Genomic DNA, 22,279 nt, shown 5'->3' with positions numbered 1-22,279 from the left:
ATGATTAAAAACATAGCCAAATCGGAAAAAGTGAGGAATGTAGAGTGAAAAATTATAAAGGCCATTTTATGAAATATGTGTAGATTTTTTGCCTTCACCTCCACCAAAGTTACGCCATCTAATCTTTCCCAAACAGTTCTACCAACTACAGACTAAGCATTCAAACGTATGAGTCTATGGAAGTTATTTCTCATTCAAACCACAACAGTCTAAAAAGCTTAAGAATTTAAAGTCTTGCTTAAGGATTTATTATATGAATACAGAGGCTTTTTGTTGTTCAGCAATTTTTTCCTAAATATAAAACCAAAAACACTATTGCAAAAATTGCCAATGACAGCAGAAGCTAAAACATCAATAAAATTAATTATGAAAGTAAATACACTTTCCTAAATAAACTAGGTTTATCTATACAAAACTTCACTAATAACTTAGTTATGGTTTTTATTGAAGACCCCCATACTCGGGAGACCCTTCCTCAAGCCTCTGGAATCGCGACCACCCAAAGATCACAAGAAACCATACCTGGATGCAATCAGCAGAGGTTTATTAGGGAAAGAGCTGGCAGCCAGCGGTCTGACCAGGTACTCGCGCTGGAGTCAAGGTCCGACCCCCTCGGCCAGTCCTTGGAGGGTTTTAAAGGGAAAAACCACAAACCAGGGGAGTGGGATGGGGTTGTTAAAGATACAAAACATGAAAACAGTGGAACAATTCAGAGGTATTCACTCTAAATGATTAGTGTCATGTGGAAATCGCCCTGCATTCTTCTCAAAAATGTGGTTTTTACCATGCCATTGTGCCCTATCCGGCCATTTCAGATTGCTATCTTTACTTTTTCCGGCTATAGGGCTAGGGCCCCACCTAGGTGGTAGCATCTTTATCTGTAATCAGGAATGCCTTCCTGCCTTGGGCGAGGCTTGAGGAATGTAATCCAGCAAGTGTCCTTCACCTGGAATGTGAAGGCCTGAAATCTTATTTTCAGTTCTGTAAGGCAAAAAATCTACACATATTTCATAAAATGGCCTTTATAATTTTTCACTCTACATTATCTCTCCATTGAACCTGTGGAGCTGTGACAGGTGATGAATGTTTAGCCAGATGGTTACTCCTAATGGATATACATGTAAAGATTTTCTGTTGTAAACTTCTTATTCAATTTATGATTTAAATTTATGTGTAAACTTGTGATGAACATTTTGCCACGTGATCATGTATTCTGAAAGATGTTTAAGTGCTGAGGACAAAGAGAGGAGAGCATTATTGTCTCCTTGTCCCATTTTCTTAGCATTGTTTTCCTATCCTCCTGTTCTTAGCACTCCTTATCTGTCCTGCTTTTCTTAGACCCTACTTATCCCCTTTTTCTTAGAGAGCTTTCACAGAAAACTTTTTATAACTTAGAAATAAACACTAAAATCACTTTTCAAAGTGTCTCTTTTTCTTCCTGTGACTTCAAATGCCAGGCTGAAAGTTAGAGCCCTGCCATTCCTGCAGAGATAGAACAAAGGTTACTTTACTTAATCCTCCACTGTCAGGCTACAGATGTTAATCACCTCAGCCAGCAGCTTTTGACCCTCAGAATTAGCAAGGAAGTCTCTAGGACTTTTTAGAAGTTGTCATCAGCATTCAGTATGGTTAGAGCAAGAGACCATCAGTCTTTAAAGCCACACCTGAATCAACTCTGTGTCTCATTTCAACCTGCTCCAGGTAGGAGGCTCCCAGCAGGTAGGGATTCTCTGGATGACTGTGCATTATTGGTTGTGCCTGGGTTGCTGGGAATGCTTCATTTGCATGAAAAAGGATTCCAGGAGCTTTAGAGGCACATCCTAATAAGGAGAGAGAAAGTTTAACCTGAAACCTGGCCACCAGGCTATGTGATCCTCAGACTCAGCAGAAGTGGGGGTTGTAATACTTATGTGAGCAGGCAGGAAGCAGTCCTACTCCTGCTGGTCTCAGGATGGTCTCAGGTTTGGACATTTCAATCTCACTCTTGCTCTGGACCCGCAGTTACACCTGCACAATTATGATGGAACTCTGAACAAAAGTAACCACCCCTCATTAAAGAAGCTTCTCTTTGCAGCAGAGTGAGACTATTACAGAAAAATACAACTAGTCAAAAATACAGAACCATTTATTTTTGGCTTCACAGCCCTGATGGATATCTACAGCACAACTCCTGAACCTCAGAAGTCATCACAGTATAGGAGGTGAAAAGACCGTAAGAGACAGAAGACCAGGAAATCTACAACCATGATATCACAACCATGCTTTCAGATCCCACAGCCTTACATACATACAAGCAATACCTAATGGACACAGCAGATTGTATTCATGTATTTATACATTTAAGTATATGTAATAATAACAAAGAATAAGAAGCTATGAATTTGAGAGGAAAGAGGCAGGAAGAGCATTAGAAGGAGGAAAGAGAAGGGTTGAAACAATGTAATTACATTTTAATTACAATTTTTTTTAAAAAAATGTCACTAGGCTGCACAAGAGCTTCTGACTGCCAGAGGCTACAGCAGGCCCAGCTGGATCAAACCAGAAATGACAGCCACAGCAATAGAAATTGTTCATAATTTTTTGACAGCTCTTCCCTGATTGGCTGGATGTTATTAGATATTTAGCCAATTAAGACCCATCTGCTTTAATTATGAGTTAAAGACTGTTAATCCTTCATTGATGAGAACATATCTCCACATTGTGTTATTTCTGTTTTTGGATTCCTTTCTTGGAGGATGGTGAGACAAGAATCAGAGCAGAAGTCAGAGATAATCTTCACCCATCAGCTCTTTCATTATCAGCTGTTTACAGGGCTCTGCAAGTGTGTGCAGGAGGAGATCGGTCCAGGGATTTTTCACCCTCTCTTTCCAGAGTAGGTAGCAGAAAATGGAATTATGTGTAGGAGGAATGCAGACCTCTAGCCTGACCAGTATATCCTTCAAGTATTCATGGGAAGTGGGAGGGCTCAGGATCTTTAACTTGTCTGTGTGAGTAGTTATGGGGTATGGGAAGTGTGCACATGAGGTGCAAAGGCCAGGGACTCCATTCCTGTTCAGGCCAGATGCTCATAGAGTGGTGGGAGTGTGAGTGGGAGCCGAGGGTCTGGGGACCTCAAACCTACCTGCGTAGGGTGGTCAAGGAGCTCTTGGGGGAAAGAAGTGTGTGCAAAAGGTGTGTAAGCTGGAAGCTCTTACCTATCTGGAATTAGTGTTTGTAGAACCAGGGAAATGTTACAAATGATTTTTTAATAATTCTGACACAATGTCCATAAGCTTATAAAAAAACATATTTAAAAACATAAAATATAAAACTTGCAGTTAGTGGGAGATAGAAAAATACAAATAAAGGTCAAAGAAAGAATAGCAAATTGGGAGACAGGAATTATTACAGAATATACAGCAGAGTTTCTGCAAATCTATGTGAAACTTACACTCTATCTAAATGATAGAAAAGGGACACAAAAAAAGCAAGTCCCAGCAAAGTAGCACCAGTGAATTGCATTACCCAGTTCAGTCTGCCATAACAAAGTATTGTCCTGGCAGCTTAAACAGAAGAAATGCATTTTTGCTACAGTTCTAGAGACACAAATTCCAAGCTCCAGTTGCTCCCACAGTCAGGTTCTGATGAAGTTTCTTCTCTTGACTGGCAGTCACCTTCCTACAGCATCTTTGCATGCTAGCAAGTAAGAGTGGGAGGGGTCCTGAGTCTCATAAGGCTGCTTTACTGGATTAGGACCCCAACCCTACCCTTTTTTAACCTTGATCACTTATACCTTTTGGAAGGGAGCTTGATTTTTTTTTCTGTATGTTTGAGAATTTCATACATTTACATGATTATTTTAATCATGTGTACCTCCATCACCCCCACTGAATTTGCCCTGGACTCCTGCTCCAACATGCCTGCCTCCTAGGTTCATGTCCTCTTTTCCTTTGTAAAGAGCTGTCCCACTGTGTCTAGTTAGTGTTGCCCATAAGTACAGGGGTATGTGGTAATCCACTGAGCATGTTTACTTCCTGATTAACATACCTGTAGGTAAGTCACATTGTGAGTGGAAGGGTCCAGGATTCTATAGATGAGTGGTAAAGGAATCATGATTTGACCCATATCATAAAAATCAAATATTTGATGATATAACCAAACATAGGTGAACCTCCAAAACTGCCTCTCAAGACAACAATTTTTAATATTATAATGTTTTTAAATTATTTGCAGTTAAACCTTAGAAGAGATTATTTATAACAGCCACTGTTACCAAATATTTCATTTACCATTAGAATAATAAAATAGTGTAAAATTTGTATAGGGTAAGAGAAAATACATATAAAATCTCAATTTTTATTTCATTCAGCTTGGGATTTGTGTTTATCACAACTTATAGAAGTATTTGAAGAATAATAAAACAAATCTCTAAGGAAAAATCCTGATATTGAATGTATTGTGGGTTTTTTTCCCCCCCTGAAACAGGACCTCATGCAGCCCAGGCTGGCCTCAGAGTTGCTATCTAGGATAAGATTGAATTTCTTATCCTCTTGCTTCCACTGTCAAGTGCTGGGATTACATGTGTGTGCCAGCACACCCAGTTTATAGTGTCTTTTCTCCCCTCCTGTTCACCCTCATGCTATGTCTCGCTTTCCTGTGAGTACCCTCCTCAGGGCACCCTGCACATCAGGATTCCGAAGGCTGTAGATAAGCGGGTTCAGCATGGGACTAATGACAGTGTTGAGGATGCCAATGCCCTTGTCCTTGTCTGAAGCCTCGACTGACCCCAGCCGCATGTAGCTGAAGACCCCTGTCCCATAGAAGATGCCTACCACAGTGAGGTGAGAGCTGCATGTGGAGAAGGCTTTCTTCCTGCCCTCGGAAGATTGGATTCTCAAAACTGCAGCTGCCACATTGATGTAAGAGGTGACAATGAGAATCACAGGTGCACCAGCCATGAGGACACCCAGACCAAAGAGCAGCAGCTCATTGAGCTGGGTACTGGAGCAGGAGAGCTGGAAGAGCTGGGGAAGGTCACAGTAGAAGTGATTGATCACATTGGGGCCACAGAAGTTGAGTGTGGATATGGCGACAGTGTGAGTCAGTGCATTGCTGAAGGCACAAGCCCAGGATGTGGCCACCAAGATCCTCTGGACTGAATGGTTCATTCGGGTGCTATAGGTGAGGGGCCGGCAGATGGCCAGGAAGCGGTCATAAGCCATGGCTGTCAACAGGAAGCAGTCAACCCCAGCCAGCTGATGAAAGAAGAAGAGCTGTGTGAGGCAGGCTCCATATGGAACTGTACGCTTGTGGGACAAGAGACGACCCAACATTGATGGGACAGTGACACTGATACAGCCAACATCCAGCATGGACAGATTCCCCAGGAAGAAATACATGGGGGTGTGGAGTTTGGGTTCTACCAAGACAGCTGCCAGGATGCTCAGGTTGCCCCCAACTGTGAGCAGGTAGGCGAAGAGGAAGATTACAAAGATGGCTGGCTGCAGCCCTGCTGTCTCTACCAAGCCCAGAAGAATGAACTCGGTAACTGCTGTTCCATTGCTCTCAAATTTGGACTCCATGAATTCCTGTTATAAGACATTTCAGAGTAGAAATAATCTCTCTTTACCGTAATTAATTAATAAAAATACACTGATCCACCTTCATATGCAAAGCCTGAGGGTAAACTTCTGTGTACCCTGAAGATGTTTGTTCTCCTCCAGCCCCAACCTTACTTACTGTCTCCAGTTCTGCTTTTACCTGGATTCTTCACCTGTCAGTTGCCTGATGGTACCATTGCCTCAGACATTTCTCATCACATCATGAAAGGTAGTTAATGGATAAAGAAAATGTGGTATATACATGCAATGGAAAAATAAAAGAAAGCAGAAATTGCCAACAGTAAAACTGTCTAAATAAAACACAAGAGAAAAACAAACACATAGAAAACTAAGACTTGGGAGAAAATTAGTGAAGTAGGTGAACATAATTAAAGTTTGTCATAGTGATACATGAAGGAGATTGATTCTTGTTGATGATCAGCCCAGGCTACATAATGAGGGGAAAGACAAAGGGAAAGGGAAAAACAGGAAGGGAGAGAGACAAAGAGAAGAATTATACAAAAATCAAGAGTTTTTCTAAATCAATAATCAACTATGACATCTAAATGTCTCAATTTGTAATATATGCCATAATTTGATGTAAATCAAGAAAGAGTATCCCACAAATAAAATCTTGCCTAAAGCATATATACAGACACCTAGAAAAATGACTAGTACAAAAATGTCTCTCAGCTCCACCAACACATAGGAAATGGGGGCTTTCAGATTTATTTCCCCATACTTTTCTTTTAATCCTAAATGAACTATAACGAGTCATACTAGTGCTATGATCACAATGTATTGTATATTCATGTGTCTTATATGTGTACCTACACATGTGCACATATTCATGTGCTGGTTCCTCAGGCTCACAGAGGCCCTCATGGCTGAGTGACTGCCCCTCCTCTCTTTCATGTCACAGGCTTGAGGTGCTGTTCCTCAGAGGATTCAACAGTTTCAGATTCCTACAAGAATGTTCAGTGTTCTATGACATGATAAAATAGCATTTATTCCATTCCCTGTTTTTGTAAAATCCACTAATAACTAACACGTGGTAAGCTGCTGGCTTACCAGTCCCCGGCAGCACGAATCTGTGTGAGGTTCAGCAGTGAGAGCCTGCTTTACATTGCGTGTGTGCTTGAGCAGATGAGTACTGTCAGAATGTTTGTCTTCCGTTTATCAAGCTAATCCCTTCCCTTGACATTACTTTTGTGATATTTTTTGTTTCTGCAGCTGTCAATTTCTTTGCTTTTCTCATTTTTATTAGTTCTTTGAGGACTTCATAGAATGCACTTCAATGATATTCACTTCTACTCCCACTCCTCCCAGATCTGTCCCTCCTTCCCTGTTCAACTTTGGTTCCTCCTGTTTTTCTTTTTTAAAGCTATGCTACCTGTATGCTCTTTGATATGTAGCCTCCACTGGGGGGTGGTCTGCATGTCAGGAGCCATATCCATACAAATTTAATTTCTAATCATCGATATCTTCATTAAAATTACCCTACATACACTCATATAATTTTTAGTGTTATTATTATTTATTATTATTATTATTAAGTCTCTTTAACAATTTTTTGTCATCATGTCTGAGGCTTTTTACATGGATGCTGGGAATCAAACTCAGACCCTTATGTGTGCTTAGCAAGCCCTGTACTGACTGAGCGATCTGCCAATCCCCATATTTATCAAATGTCTGCTTTTCTATTTTGAAAATTTGTCCTTCCTGGGTGTGCTTTTATATGACTGCTAACCTCCAAATTACCATGAGGCCATTAGAGGAAAGATTTGTATATGGGATCCAGCAATGTGTCCACTGGTCTGGCCAGTCAAGATAGTTCTTCTAGACAGGCATCTAAGAGGACCACCTTAAGTCTAGGCATTACATGCATGCAGAATAATGAAACTAGGTCCCTAATCCTAACTATGAATGGAAAAGAGCTAAAACTGCACCAAAAGACCCAAAGAAAAAAATATGAAACTGCTGGGAGACAACAGGAGAAGCACTGCAAGACAGCAATATGGACAAGGCAGTTTTGGATAAGGCACCCCCCTAAGCACACACTACAAAGGTCAAACAGACAAGTGGGATTATGTTCAGATCAGAAGCTGTGACATAGCAAGAGAAACAGGAAATACAAGGAACTCAGAAGATTCAATAGCTGTCAGGATCCATAATGGGACAAGCTAATAATTAGCAGATGATCATCCTGAAATGCTTGCCTTGAATTATTATATAACCTGCGACAAGTGAGCCCTCATTCAGCAAGGTTGTAAGAGATTTATTTTAGGAAAGATTCTTGATATTAATATGCCTTTCCTATTATTATTATTATTATTATTATTATTATTATTATTATTAAACATATGTAACAATCACTAAGCAATAGCACACCCCTTTGGAGCAGATCTCTGTAGATCCACAAAGATGTACTGTCTTGTAGTGATGCTATATAGACAAATAGATGACTTCTTAAGTCTTAATGATGATCCTATAAGAATTCCTAAAATTATATCAATGATTATTAAGCTCTTTTATAATGGGACTGCTATTAGGTCCTTCTCTGATAGTCAAAACTGCAATGAGAACTCTGCAAGTCTCCCAAGTGTCATCAGTTAATTGCACTTAGATAGTAACCAGACTTTCTCCTGCTCAGAGCACATTCCAATGGGGCTATAAAACAATTAATCATAGGTCACTAAAAGGGAACTCACAATTTATTATAGGTGCTAGGACAAGAAGAGAAAATATTGCCTGGGTTTATCTATTAAAAACTTCACCAATTTCTTAGTTATAGTTTTAAAGCCTCAGTGAACCTGTGAAGCTAGACAGGTGATGAATGTTTAGCCAGGTAATTACTCCTAATGGATATGCATGTAAACATTCTTATGTAAACTTCTATTTCAATTTGTGGTTTGAATTTTGGTGTGAACTTGTGATAAACTTTGTAACATGTGATCATGTACTCTGAATGATGTATAAGTACTGAAGACAAAGACAAAGGGAACGTTCATTAGGAGCCATTCGTCCTTTCCTTTCCTTCTCCTCTGCCTAGAATTTTTTCCCTTAGGATTTTTCCTTTGTTAGAATTTTTTCCTTTTCCCCACTTAGGACCTTTCCACCTTTTCCCTCAGATAGCTTTCCTAGGATACCTTTTACACTTAGTAATAAACTCTATAGCAACTTCTCTAAGTGTCTTTTCTTCCTGTGACCTCAGACTAGCAGACATAAGTTAGAGCCCAGCAGGAACTGCTGAGAGAGTACAAAGGCTGTTTGCCTAATTCTCTGCTGTTAGGCTACAGGTGTGAATCACCTAGGCCTGCAGTCTTTTACTCTCAGTTTTTAGGATAGTACAAAGCTATTTACTTAATCCTCTGCTATCCTTGGGCTGAGGTGTTAAGTTGCCAGAAACTGCAGGAGGATCAAACAGATAGCAGGTCACTTACAGTAGCCTAGTAAGTAAACTTTAGTAATATAGATAAGTAAGCCTTATTATACAGCAACCCTGAGAATCTCCAAGTCTTACCCCCCCCCAGGCTGTCTCAAGAAGAACTGAGAAGAAGAAGAAAGAAGATTTCACACTTCTCCTCCCACCATGCTGGGGCTGGCTCCCTGCAAATAGAAAACACCCAAGTCCTCTAGTCTACTTCATTTCTATTAGGAGTTCTACCTTTACGTGCAGATTTTAGATTAAGGACTACAAACTGCTTCACAGCAACAAGCCAATTCTGTAATAGTCTGAATAGGTAATCCTCAAAAGAAGACATACACATAGCCAATGTTGGTTACATTTTAACCTAAGAAAAAAGCTTGAAAAAAACATGAAATGTCCAGCTATTCATGCAATAGAAAAAGAGAATTGCCATTATAAAACTAACTTGGCACTTTGGACATTTTCTTCTGGAGGTTATTGGAGATGAAAGATGATGAAACATGAGTTGCCTTGTGCATTTAAGAGAGACACCAGCTCTGGGTCAAACTTCCTGAGTTCTAGTCCATTTCCAACCACTGACATTGTTGACAAGCTCTGATGTTGTAAATGTTGCTGAACCATCGTGCAAGGAGGCTGTGGGACTAAATCAATTCTGAACCTTTCCTGATACATAACTGTATGTTCATCATAGTACAAATGACAGAGGGCAATGTTTTTTTAAAAAGTAACCACTTAAATTTTTTAAAAGAATTAGCATTATTTATTTATTTGTGTGTGCGTGCATGTGTTCATGCATGTGTGCCATGGCATATGTGTTATACTGTTATGTGCATAGGTCAGGGGATGACTTGAGGGAGTCATTTCTCTCATTCTACCATTTGGGGTCCTGGGGATTGAACTCGGGTCATTTAACATGGCAGCAAGTGCCTTTACCTTCTGAACCATCTTGCTGGCCCATGGAGAGCAATCTTAATGACATATAGCTTAAAATTGTCCCATTTCACAGCCCCCTTAAATCAATGGTCACACTCATTGGGTCATCTTGTGACCATAGCCTAACCATAGACCTAGAAGTTATTCCATAAGTGTCATGAGAATTGGTATATTAGTGGGAGTAAGGTAATATCAAATAATATCAAATAATGCAAGCATAAAGTGCCTCCAGCTTGCTTTCTACAATACAGTCTAACTAAAGTTGTAAAGTGCTTTTCAATTTCTTCTACCCCCAGCTATCTCAAACTGTTTTGTCTAGAATGATTTTTTTTAGTTTATTTAATCTTTTTTTACAGTCTAGATTTTATCCTCCTCCTGGTCCACCCTCGGACAAGAACAATTTCTTATTCCTAACTCTAAACTTCTTTGATTGGATGAAAATACACATTCTCTGTGGGGGTCACCCTGCTCTCCACTACTTTCCACTAACCTTCTGTACCCTCTTGTCTCTGCTACCCTCTTGTATTGCCACTTCTCTGGAGGGCACAGCTGTGCTCCACTGTGGCTTATGGGAGGGAAGATGTTCATCTGTTTTAGCTTCACATTCTCAATACATAGTTTATGTGCAGTAGATTTTCAATAGTTTCAAAATAAATACAGAATGAACTTCAGAGCTAAATCCATGAGACCAACATAATTTCAGTGAGAAGGAACACTGGACTGCACTGAAGGGACTGGGCGGTCTCTTGAATGAGCAGGAAGCTATGCAAAATGAGAAACTGATATGTTTACAGGGAGTACAAGCTTGAGTGAAAGGCACATACGCACTGCTGTGGGACTTTTTAATCTCTTTGTTTATATGGGGTGTTTCTAAGGACTCATTAGGAAGAATTGAAACAACTGACTTATTCAGGCATGATTTTTTTTTTCCCAAACAGCCCCAAAGAATTTGTCAATTAGGAGGGCAAGACCATATGGATAAACAAGGCCAAACCAGAAGAGTGCACCTCACAGGGAACCCCATGACTTCTGTTCTGTGCAGGTGGAACTCACTTGTCATTCCCAAGTTTCTAGGATGAGCTAGGTCTGTACATCTAAGAGGTCTGCCTCACACAAGGTTACAATGGTGACCTTGACAGAAAAGTCCCTTTACTATTCTCGTGCATCCAGCCTGATGTGCAGGCTTTCTTAATTGAGTCTTAATAACCCTCTAAATTCTCAGCCAAACTCTAGAGATCTGATGGTGAGTCTCAGTCAGGCCCTCCGATGAAGTTAACATGACTTGCTCCCTGAACAATGGGTCCAGGCAGAAAGGCTAGATTGTCTGAATATGCTCATCCCCGGTTAGAATCATTAAGTAAGCAGGTTTCATGCAAGGAATCTGCAGGGGGCAGAAAGGCCCTGGCAAGGGTGACACTTCCCTACCCCCCAGCTCTTTGTTTCATATGATGAGTTATCTGAACAAGACTCACCCTACTGAAGCCTCTGAAATAAGAGGTCTTCCTCATTTGGTAGCAGCTCCAGTGACTTCTCAAGGAGCAAAAGGGAGCTCCCAGGAATACTCACTTACCTATTGCAAGTACTGAGCTGAGCAAGGCTTCTCTGGAAGAGAAAGGAGAGAGGGAAGCACTGTGCATGCCCTAGTCACAGGTAGCAAGGCGGGGTCATATATGAGGAAAGGAGTAAAATGGAGATGAAATCATCCCGCCATGGGGCTCCATCCACTGTAGAGTCACTCTCTAGGGACCTCAGAAATTAACCCTCCCAGGAAGGAAGAGTTTAGGGAGCTGCAATCCAAAAAGTAACACAGATCTTTAATGAACCAAATGATAATGCTTTGTGGCATTTAACTATTAAGAAAAAAAAAGCCTCATGCTCAGTCCCCTGCTCTACTCCTCGTATTAGTTCCATGAGAATAACAAGGGAGTTTAGCAATCCCATTTTTCATATGAGGATTATAAGATCTAGTTTATTCTTTTTTTCCAGTCACTGTGTAACTAAAGATGATGACAAAGTGGAACGTTCTGTGCTGTCTCTGAGAACCCTGAGCAGAGAGAACCAAGTCTCGATTGGATTGACCTGGAGATGAGAAGGGGGCACAAGAAAAAATAGGCAAAAGGGAGATGTTTCCTTAAGACTCACATGCTTAATGAGTGTCATATGAAGGCAGCACCTTTTCCCCTCAGGATGCTGTTAGCAGAGTCCAGGGGTGCATGGACCATGAGGAAAAGGCAGTAGATGACCTGAGCTGTTAGGATGGTCCAACCCAGAGATGCCACTGCACACCATGATTTTCCAGGGCCTTAGAAGTTGAGGGTCCCAATAATGAGATTAATGGCAGATAGGGTGGGGTCTTAGTCCAGCCCCTCAGTGTCATTAATAGTGATATTAATCAGCTAAACAGAACTTTCCCGTCATGGTGGAGGATGTGCCTTCCTTGAGCATAGGACCTTTCTTTCCTTTTCATGATTTCTAGGGCAGCCTGGTGTGGGATAAAAAACATTGATGTAGGCCGACAGACCCACTGATCTTCTCAATGAAAATAGAGTAAAATTTCACAGAGTTGATCTGAAAATCAAATTAAACATATATAAAGTATATACTAAGGGATCAACAAACACTATGAATGATAAAATAACAAAAACTGGTTGTTATTTTGCTGTGTATCTTACTTAGCCTTCATAAATGCTCTTTAATGTAGCTTCAGTATTTGTGTAATTACAGGGAAGGAAACAAGCTCAGAAGAGCTTTAGTCATTTGCCCAGTGTTGTTGTGGCCGCGCTAGAACTCAGATTTCCAAACCAGGTTTTGACAGCTTCCCCTATCTTCTTCCAACTGCTCAGAAAAACAATTGTGATCATTTCACCTACCCTCTGTGGTTCTGTTTCTACCTTCAAGACTGATATTTGTGCCAGCTCTTTCACGTGCAGTCCTGGATGCCTCCATCTGCACGATGTTAGCTAGTGGGAAGGGATGAGAGGTCACATACTCACTATCAGATATTTGTCATTCATCTGGTTTAAGTGTTCAGTATCTGCCTCATTGGAGGAGGCATAGCCTGACACCCACAAGCAAGGTATGCTAACTCCAGTGTCGGTCGGCACTGGACTAGAATTCTATCTAAAAGCTGCCATCACCAACACTGTAGCATTCTTTGTACTTGACCATTCTGTGCATCATAACATTTCTTAAAAGAAAACATGTCATATTTGAATAAAATTAGAGAAATGAATCCAAACAACACATCAGAAGGCCTGGAACTACTCTGTAGAAACCTTATATATAGCCTGCATCTAGAGAATGATGTATAGTATATTCAGGGATAGGGAATGGGCAGGCCTTTCAGTAAACAGTGCTAGAAGAATCCAAGATCTACAGAGGAAAAAAACCAAACAAACAAAAACAACGACTTTCTTGTCACATACTCAATGTGCAAAAGTGTAAAAATGTTTTCAGTTTCAGGTACTGAGATACTTATATTAAAGAATGAAAATTCAAAAACATTAAGGCAGGTGTGGTGCCTGTAGTTCCAGCACTCAGGGGAGGAAGCAGGATGATTAAGAATTTAAGATCATTCTCAGCTATATACTGAGTGTGAGGCCAACCTAAGCTACATAGACTTTATCTAAAACAAAACATGCCTAGCAACAATTTAAATATATTCCATGAAATAAAGTCTGATTTTCTTGGAAGATCACTATTTAACTTACTATATCAGCATTTATCTACTTTATCAGCTCAAGCTTTGTGACTCTGACTTTCTGTCTTTGCACATCTTTTGTCCCTATTTCTGTTCCTATTGCCCCTGTTTTTCTTCTCCTTCTTCTCCATCTCCCAAATAATAAAGACTTTTCCACTACTTTCATGACTTCAGACCTGACTTCCTCCAACTTTTGTAAAATCTTTTGAATATCAGGGACTGACTGCATCACAAAGGCTATGTTTATAGCTCACTGGTTTTCTAGGGTATCTGGGTTAATCAGGGTATATTCTTGGTCAGCATTGAGGAGTCACTTGAGAAAACCAGCACGGAATCCCTGGCTTCCCTAGAGAACATCAGAACATTGGGTAGAGGAAAGGGTTTTCTCATCTGCCTCCTTCATGGTTGCCAGAAGAACAGATAGGCAAACTCAGAGAGACTCACTGCTGAACCACAGTCCACATCAGCTGCCAGAAACTCAGCCCCCAACTCAGGTAGAGACTCATTACTGGACTGGAGACCACATCAACTGCCAGAACCCTGATAGAAGGCTCACCAGCAGACCTCCTCCATTCTCTTCATGCTCCCCCACTATTTACCATCATCACTCCTCTCTTCATCACCAAGTCCTACCCCAAACTCTGTTAGAGCCCCACTGTTGGACCAAGGTCACTAGCTGCCAGATGTCTAGCACTCAACTCAGACAGAGAGTCCCTGCTGGACCAGAGGTCATGCTGGCTGCCAGAAATCCAAGCCACAAAGACCAAAAGAGCAAAGTTAGAACAAAAACCAAGGAATAAAACATCCATCCAACAAATATAAACTCAGATATCAGGACCTAGACATATGATCACCACAAACACAGATGCCTAGACACCAGTATAAGAACAAAATAAACAACACCCAAAGCAAAATGTCACCACCAGAGCCCAGCTATCCTACTACAGCAAGCCCTTAATATTTGAACACAGCTGAAGCACAAGAAAATGACCTTAAAACTAACTTTATGGAGATAATAGTGATCCTAAAAGATTAAATAAATAAATCCTTTAAATAAATACAGGAAAACACAAATAAACAATTGAAGGAAATGTATTTAAGAAATAAGTCCTGTAAAGAAAGCCCCCAAAAAAAGTTGAAGGAAAAGAATAAAATTGTTCAAGACCTAAAAATGGAAATAGAAGCAATAAAGAAAATATAAACTGAGAAATTCTGGAAATAGAAAATCCAGATAAGTGAACAGGAACTACTGACACAAGCATCACCAACAGCATACAAGAAATGGAAGAGAAAATCTCAGGCACTGAAGATATGATAGAAGAAATAGATTCATTGGTCAAAGAAAATGTTAAATCTAACTTCATGAAATCTAGGACACTATGAAAAGATGAATCCTGAGAATAATAGTAATAGAGGAAAGAGAAGAATCCCAGATCAAGGCCAAGAAAGTATTTTCAACAAAATTATAGAAGAAAATTTTCCTAACCTAAAGAAGGATAAGACTATAAATGTATAAGAAACTTACAGAACACTAAATAGATTGGACCAAAAAAGAAAGTCTTGCCCCATCCACACCCCCCTACTGCCACATAGTAATCAAAACACTGAACTACAGAACAAAGAAAGAATAGTAAAAGCTAGAAGGGAAAAGGGCCAAGTAACATATAAAGGCAAGCCTATTAGAATTACACCTGACTTTTCAAGAGAGACTCTAAAAGCCAGAGGGGCCTAGGCAGATGTCCTGCAGACTCAAAGAGATGTCAGCTCAGACTACTTGCTACCTCAGCAAAATTTTCAGTCACCATAGATGAAGAAAACAAGATATTTCATAAGAAAACCAAATTTAAACAGTATCTATCCATCAATGACACCTTACAGAAAATACTAGAAAAAAAAAACAAATTTAAACGGTATCTATCTACAAATCCAGCCCTACAGAAGATACTAGAAAAAAATCCAAATCAAGGAGGTTAACTACACCCACAAAAACACAAAAAATAAATAATCTCACACCAGCAAAACCAAAAGAAGGAAAGTGCACACTCACATGCACGTGCGCACGCACGCGCACACGCACACGCACACACAACCAACTACAAAAACAAAATAACAGGAATTAACAATCACTGGTCATTAATGTCTCTCAATATAAATGGATTCAATTCCCCAATAAAGACACAAGCTAACTGAATGGATGTAAAACAGGATCCATCATTCTTCTGCATATAAGAAACACACCTCAACATCAAAAATAGACTTTACCTCAGAGTTAAGGACTGGGAAAAAAAGTTTCCCAAGCAAATGGACCCAAGAAGTACACTAGAGTGCCATTCTAATATCTAATAAAATAGACTTCCAGCCAAAATTAATCAAAAGAGATTGAAAAGAACACTTCATGCTAATCAAAGAAAAAATCCATCAAGATGATGTCTCAATTCTTAATACCTATGCCCCAAAGGCAAGGGCATCCACATTCATAGAAGAAATATTACTAAAGCTTAAATCAAACATTGAACCTCACACATTAATAGTGAAAAACTGCAACACCCTACCCTCACTAATGGACAGATCAAAGAGACAGAAACTAAACAGAGAAATAATGAAACTAACCAATGTTGTGAATCAAATAGACCTAACAGATATCTACAGAACATTTCACCAAAACAAAAAAGAACGTACCTTCTTCTCAGCACCTCAGGGAATCTTCTCCAAAATTAATGATATACTCTCATAAAGCAAGTCTCAACAAATACTATATCTTATCAGACCACCATGGATTAAAGCTGGACTTCAACAACAACAACAGAAAGCCTACAAATTCATGGAAACTGAACAACTCTTTACTCAATGACCACTGGGTCAGGGAAAATATAAAGAAAGAAATTAAAGACTTTCAACAATTCAATGAAAATGACCATGCAATATATCCAAACTTATGAGACACAGTCAAAGCACTACTAAGAGGACAGTTCATAGCACTAAGTGCCTCCATAAAGAAATTAATAAGATCTTCTATTAGTGACCTAACAACATACTTGAAAGCTCTAGAACAAAAAGAAGCAAACACACCCAAGAGGAGTAGATGCCAAGAAATAATCAAACTTAGGGCTGAAATTGATAAAATAGAATAAAAAAGAACAATACAAAAAGTTAATGAAACAGAGAGTTGGTTCTTTGAGAAAGTCAACAAGATAGATTAAACACATAGCCAAACTAACAAAATAAGCAAAGAGACAATATCCAAATTAACAAAATCAGAAATGAAAAGATGGAGCCCACCTCTGACACTGCCTGGAGGACAAGGACCCAGATGCTGGATAGCCCAAAGACCTAGGATAAAACCAAACAAGACTAGCAGAAAAAATTAGTGAAATGATTCCTAATGATATTCTGCTATACTCATAGATTGGTGTCTAGCCAAACTGTAGTCAGAGAAGCTTCACCCAGCAATTGTTGGAAACAGACGCAGAGACCCACAGTCAAACTTAGGTGGAACTTGGGCAATCATGTGGGAAAGGGATCAAGGATACCACAATAAAGCCTGCAAAATCAGCTAATCTGGGCTCACGGGACTCACAGAGATGAAACTGCCAACCAGAGAGCCTGCATGGGACTGATCTAGGTCCTCTGCACATATGTTACAGTTGTGTATCTTAGTCTTTGCGTGGGACTCCTAACACAGAGAGCAAGGACTGTCTGTGACTCTGTTGCCTGCTTCTGGGGCCCTTTCCTCCTACTGGGTTGCCTTGTCCTGCCTTAATAGGAGAGAAGGTGCCTAGTCTTACTGCAACTTGATATGCCATGGCTAGTTGATATCCATGGGAGACTTGCCCTTTTCTGAAAAGAAACAGAGAAGTAGATGGGGTGAAGGAAAGAAGGAAGTTGAGTTGGAAGGTGAGAGACTAGGAGAAAAGAAGGGAAGGGAAACTGAGGTCATGTGTTGACTGAGTCATTCATTCAAGATTAATATTTAAGATATATAAATGGAATATAATAGAGCTTTGGGACACCATAGAAAGACCAAATCTACAAATGACAGACATAAAGGAAAGAGAACAATTTCATGCCAGAAGCATAGAAAATATTTTCCAAAAGAATCATAGAGGAAAATAATAATAAATCTAGAGAATGGGATGCCAATTTGGGTTCAAGAGGCACACAGAATACCAAATAGAACTCCTAACTTTGTCATTTTAAAGTCAAAACACTAAAGTTACAGAACAAAAAAAGAAATATTGAAAGCTGAGAGAAGGACCAAGACATATATAAATGCGGATCCACCAGAATAACAACTGTATTCAATAGAAAATTTTAAAGCCAAAAAATTTTAGGAAAATACATTTCAAGTTCTAAAAGACCAGAACTGTCAAGACAGATTATTATACCTAGCAAAACTGTCATAATAAAGGGTAAAGAAAAACTTTCCATATTAAAAGCAGGCTAAAGGAATTTATGATCCTATAGACGATTCTGGAAGAAATATTTTGGACTGAAGATAAGAAAATATGTAAGCAATGACTAGAAAAAGGTAAACAATATAAAAAAAGTTAACCAAAAGACACCACAAAATCAACAAAATGGCAGAAATTGATACACACCTTCCAACAATAACTTTGAATATTAAATTCTCCCAATGAAATGACACAGACTAGACTAGCAGATTGGAATAAAAATAGGATCCATCTGTTTTTTGTTTGTTGTTTGTTTGTTTGTTGTCTATGAGAAATGAAGTTTGGCATCAAAGATAGGCACAACCTTATGGTAAAATGCTAGGGAAAGGTATTTCAAGCAAATGGAACCCCCCAAAAAAGTAAATCTGAAAAAAAAAAAAAAGATGTCAAATCAAAAATAGCGGAAGAGTTAAAGAAGGTTGATTCAGATAAAGAGAGTAATCAAAACTTACAACTGAAGATGATAGTAGAACATGCTATATACAAGAAGAGTGGGGAACACTAGGAGTCAGGTTTAAGTGGAGATGACACAAAGAAAGTGGAGAAGAGATAAGAGTAGGGGGGATGTTTTCACCCAATTTTTATGATGTATGAAAAAGACATATTGAAACCTACTAGTGTGAAAGATAGTTACAAAATATAATTTCTCTTAAAAGCTGAATGTAAACAGAGATAGCCTGTGTAGGTAGACACTGTTACTTCCAGAAGACACAAGTTATCAAACAAAAATCTCATACCAGGCATAGGGGGACATCTCCCTACAAGTTCTTGATTGCCTGCCATGACCAGATGCCAATACTCTATTTCTAAAAACACCACACACTTTGGTTGCAGTACATAGAGTACATAGAGTAATCAACCTCAAACCAACTGAGAAATTTCCTCTCTGCTAGTTATCTTTCATGGTGCTAGAATGGGTTGCTAAAGCAGCTAGAAGAAAAAAAAAATCAATGATCTTACCCAGTTCTGGCCTCTACATACTACAATGCCATCCTACAAGGCAAGATGTTTTAATTTGTTCAATAGTGGCATAACTGTTAAGGAGGAACCAAGCCTTCCTGATTGGACTTGGAGCCTTCTCCACATAAGGAAATTTTACTTCTGTCACTGTAAACCTGGTCAAAATTTTGTGGCTGAGAAAGGTATAGTCCTTAGGTGGGAACCTACTATTGTTATTTTTGCTAAATAATAATGTCAAACTAGTTTTTTTTTTTTAATGTGTTTATACCTGTAGATATGAGCTGCTTTCAGTCTTGGTGAAGAAGAGAAGTTTTTCTTTTCAGTGATCAGTGATCCATGGAGAGATACATAGCCAATCAAAGTGCTAAGAACAAGTGATCATGAGTGCCCAGTACTAAATGGAAACTCGGTATCAGTAACCCTCTACAAATCTCAGGGAATATCATGAACAAGTGTGTAAAAAGTAGGAGGAAAGAATAGGAGCAGTATTATGAAATGCCATCTTCTGGCTGTTGCATTGATGAACTTAAGGTAACTGTGGTTATCTACACAGAATCTACACAAGATGAAGCCAGTCAAAATTACAGCATGGATGAAAAGAGGCTCACAAGGCCAACCCTTACCTGAGACAGAGAGAGAGAACTCAACATGGCAAAAGTCCTTAAATCCTCAAAACCTGACTCCAGTAGCATATTACTTCCAACAAGGCCACACCTCCCAGATCTTCCAAATAGCACCAGCAGTTGGGATCAAGTGTTCACATGTCCAAGACTATGAGGAACATTGTATTTAATTCACCGTAACCAGTATTGCCAAAATCTGTCCATAATATTTGAACACATGTACTGTTAAGCCGAGTCTTAGTTAAGTCAAGACAAATAAAGAACAAACCAGAGAGTTTAGGGAAGAGATTTGTGGAAGGAAAAAAAAAGCAAAGACAAAGTCCTGGTTGTTTAAATTCCACACATGAGTGAGGTCATTCAGTGCTTATCTGTCCATGCCTGGTTTGTTAACATAATTCCAGTGCCATCCACATTGCTGCAAGTGGCTGGATTTGGGGTTTCTTTACAGTCAAACAGGATCCCACAGTAGATATGGATCACATCTTATTGACTCATTCACTGATTAATTCAGACTGTTCCCAATGTTTAGTTGTTTCCATCAGTGCTTCGGTGAGTATATGAGCAAGATAGACTCGAAGCTAACACTGTGATCTTTCCCGAGTGTTCATGACTAGTCAGCTTATCAGACTTTCTCACTGACTTTTCAAGTTCATTGTACTTCGTAAACCATAAGCATCATTGCTTTCCGGTTTGTGTCTGGCAGCTACATTGTCTGGATTCCCTATACACCTTCCATGCTGGTTCATGCTTCTGAGATCTCACATTCTCGTCTGTCTGCCTCTCTCTCAATACACCCTAGATATTATGTTTAAGAGAAGTAATTAGAAGTTCAAGTGAGTTTATCTTCTCTGTGTATAATGTTTTATCATTGATATTGTTTGTGAGTCCTCACTGTATGTGACCTTGACAAGCCTTGTCCATGATCCTCCTGCCTCAGCATCATCGATGTAAGATGGCAAGCATGAGCCACCATATCTAGCAAAGACTTAGCAATTTTTTTTCAAAGTTTAGAATCAAACCCAAGGCTCCATGCATGCCAGATGAACACTCTACCACTGAGCTACAGTTGTGCCCATGGTTTTTTAAAACCGCTTTAACTAAGTACTTGAAGTCACTAGCATTTGATGTTTTCCAAACCTCTAGTGGCTCAAGCAAACTTCAAGCCTTGTGAGCCATTTATTTCTGACTTACCTTTACTCCTAGGGAAACTTGAAGGTTCCTCGGTAATGATTTGTTTCACTTCCTGTAAACAGGTTCATTTCCCAATTCGTTTGCCTCCAGATAGTAACACTAGAGCAATTAGTTCCATATTCATCTCAGGTAAGCATCTTGGGATTGTCTCCCCAAGGCCTCTCCAAAACTAATAAATAACCCTTTTCAGCCCCTTTCTTCATGAAACTGAGGTTCAAGCATCAGTTCTCAGAAACCATGGACCAACCACAGCATGAAGAGCCTCAAATTCTGTCTTCTGACTTACAGAACTGAAGACCCTGTAGTCAATAGAACAAGTCACAAAGTCCTGTTTTCAAAAACGAATGGACTGAATTTTATCCCGTATATGAGAAAGATGAAGGCAACAGAACTAGAACCACATAGAGCAGAGGGTAAGATCTGGATATCTCTCTCTCTCTCTCTCTCTCTCTCTCTCTCTCTCTCTCTCTCTCTCTCTCTCCTTTCCGCTCTCCCCTCTCCCATTTCTCCTCTCCTCGCTCTCATCACCATCTTCTCACACACTACTCCTTACTTCAAAGCACTGCCCCTGCCCTGCATGCCATTCTCCATCCACAAGGAGGGCTGCACAGATGAGTTAGGAAACCCATAACCAAACCCCCACTCACCATCATCCCTCTAAGGAGAACAGAGGACTTGACAAAGCCTCTGCAAGTGTAGAGCCTTTTTAGCTCACCCTACATTCTTTCCACAACATATCAAGCACATAATAGAGAGGCTTATATCTCTGCAGCTATCTAACCAAAGCCACCCTATAAGGTAATAAATCTCCTTTGTGCTGAGAATTTACTGTCTGAGTGTGTCCCATACTGATGCTGGGAGCGGGCCTCCCTTTCACTTGGGCAGTCACAGCTCAAAGACATTCTCAGGCACTGTGAGACCTGCAGCTATATGGGTTACAGAAAGCTGTAGTAGTCTCTGAGCAGATCCAGAGGGATCTTCCTGTTCCCACTCAGATACCAAAAGACCACCCTCACCACTCCATAAAGAAACCCTAGCCAGGCAGTGGTGGCTCACACCTTTAATCCCAGCACTCAGGAGGAAGGGACAGGCAGATTTCTGAGTTTGAGGCCAGCCTGGTCTACAGAGTGAGTTCCAGGACAGCCAGGGCTACACAGAGAAACTGTCTCGAAAATCGGAAGAAAAAAAAAAAGTAAACCCTAACCTTCACCTATTTCACTTTAACTGGCTCTGAAACACTCATCTTATATAGGCTTCTGAGGCTTCTCTTGATGCCTTCCAGGCTGAGGAATCTCCTGCCTCCCCAGGTCTCTTTGCTGACACAGCACTTGCTTGGGGTACCTACCCACTTTGTTCTGTCTGTTACTTTTTAATTCCTGACCTGGACAATATCTCCCCTTGCATGGAGACCA

At 39.9% G+C, this 22,279-nt stretch overlaps 2 protein-coding genes across 3 annotated transcripts in view; one reads left to right on the top strand and one right to left on the bottom strand.

Moving 5' to 3' along the window:
• Nucleotides 1-4,216: 4,216 nt before the first annotated feature.
• Nucleotides 4,217-11,592, bottom strand: LOC117711706 (olfactory receptor 3A1-like). Of its 2 annotated transcripts, none has more exons than XM_034507520.2 (2): nt 11,513-11,592; nt 4,217-5,567 (listed from the first exon to the last, which is right to left on the bottom strand). In XM_034507520.2, the coding sequence occupies exon 2, from the start codon at nt 5,559-5,561 to the stop codon at nt 4,614-4,616; it is 948 nt and encodes a 315-aa protein (XP_034363411.1). In that variant the 5' UTR covers nt 5,562-5,567; nt 11,513-11,592; the 3' UTR covers nt 4,217-4,613. The 2 variants fall into 2 exon arrangements, with proteins under 2 accessions (XP_034363411.1, XP_076792448.1); XM_076936333.1 differs by having other exon boundaries at nt 11,415-11,539.
• Nucleotides 11,593-21,086: 9,494 nt separating this feature from the next.
• The window catches only part of LOC117711658 (olfactory receptor 1D2), an 8,112-nt gene continuing 6,919 nt past the window's right edge, over nt 21,087-22,279 (top strand). Inside the window, exon 1 of the mRNA XM_034507463.2 lies at nt 21,087-21,280. Coding sequence (XP_034363354.2) covers nt 21,121-21,280 — 160 coding nt within the window. The 5' untranslated portion in view covers nt 21,087-21,120. The remainder of the gene's footprint in view (nt 21,281-22,279) is intronic.

The sequence above is a fragment of the Arvicanthis niloticus genome, chromosome 6 (assembly GCF_011762505.2).
Source record: "Arvicanthis niloticus isolate mArvNil1 chromosome 6, mArvNil1.pat.X, whole genome shotgun sequence".
Lineage (NCBI taxonomy): Eukaryota > Metazoa > Chordata > Mammalia > Rodentia > Muridae > Arvicanthis > Arvicanthis niloticus.
The sequence above is the reverse complement of the archived record's forward strand: the minus strand, read 5'-3'. Positions and strand labels throughout refer to the sequence as shown.

What these genes read in the sequence shown, in the direction of transcription:
- LOC117711706 (XM_076936333.1), bottom strand. Translation starts at nt 11,450, where the DNA reads ATGAGGAAGACCTCTTATTTCAGAGGCTTCAGTAGG. An exon ending in ATTTCAGAGGCTTCAGTAGG is followed by an intron (nt 5,568 to 11,414) that starts GTGAGTCTTGTT and finishes GTCTTATAACAG; the next exon opens with GAATTCATGGAGTCCAAATT.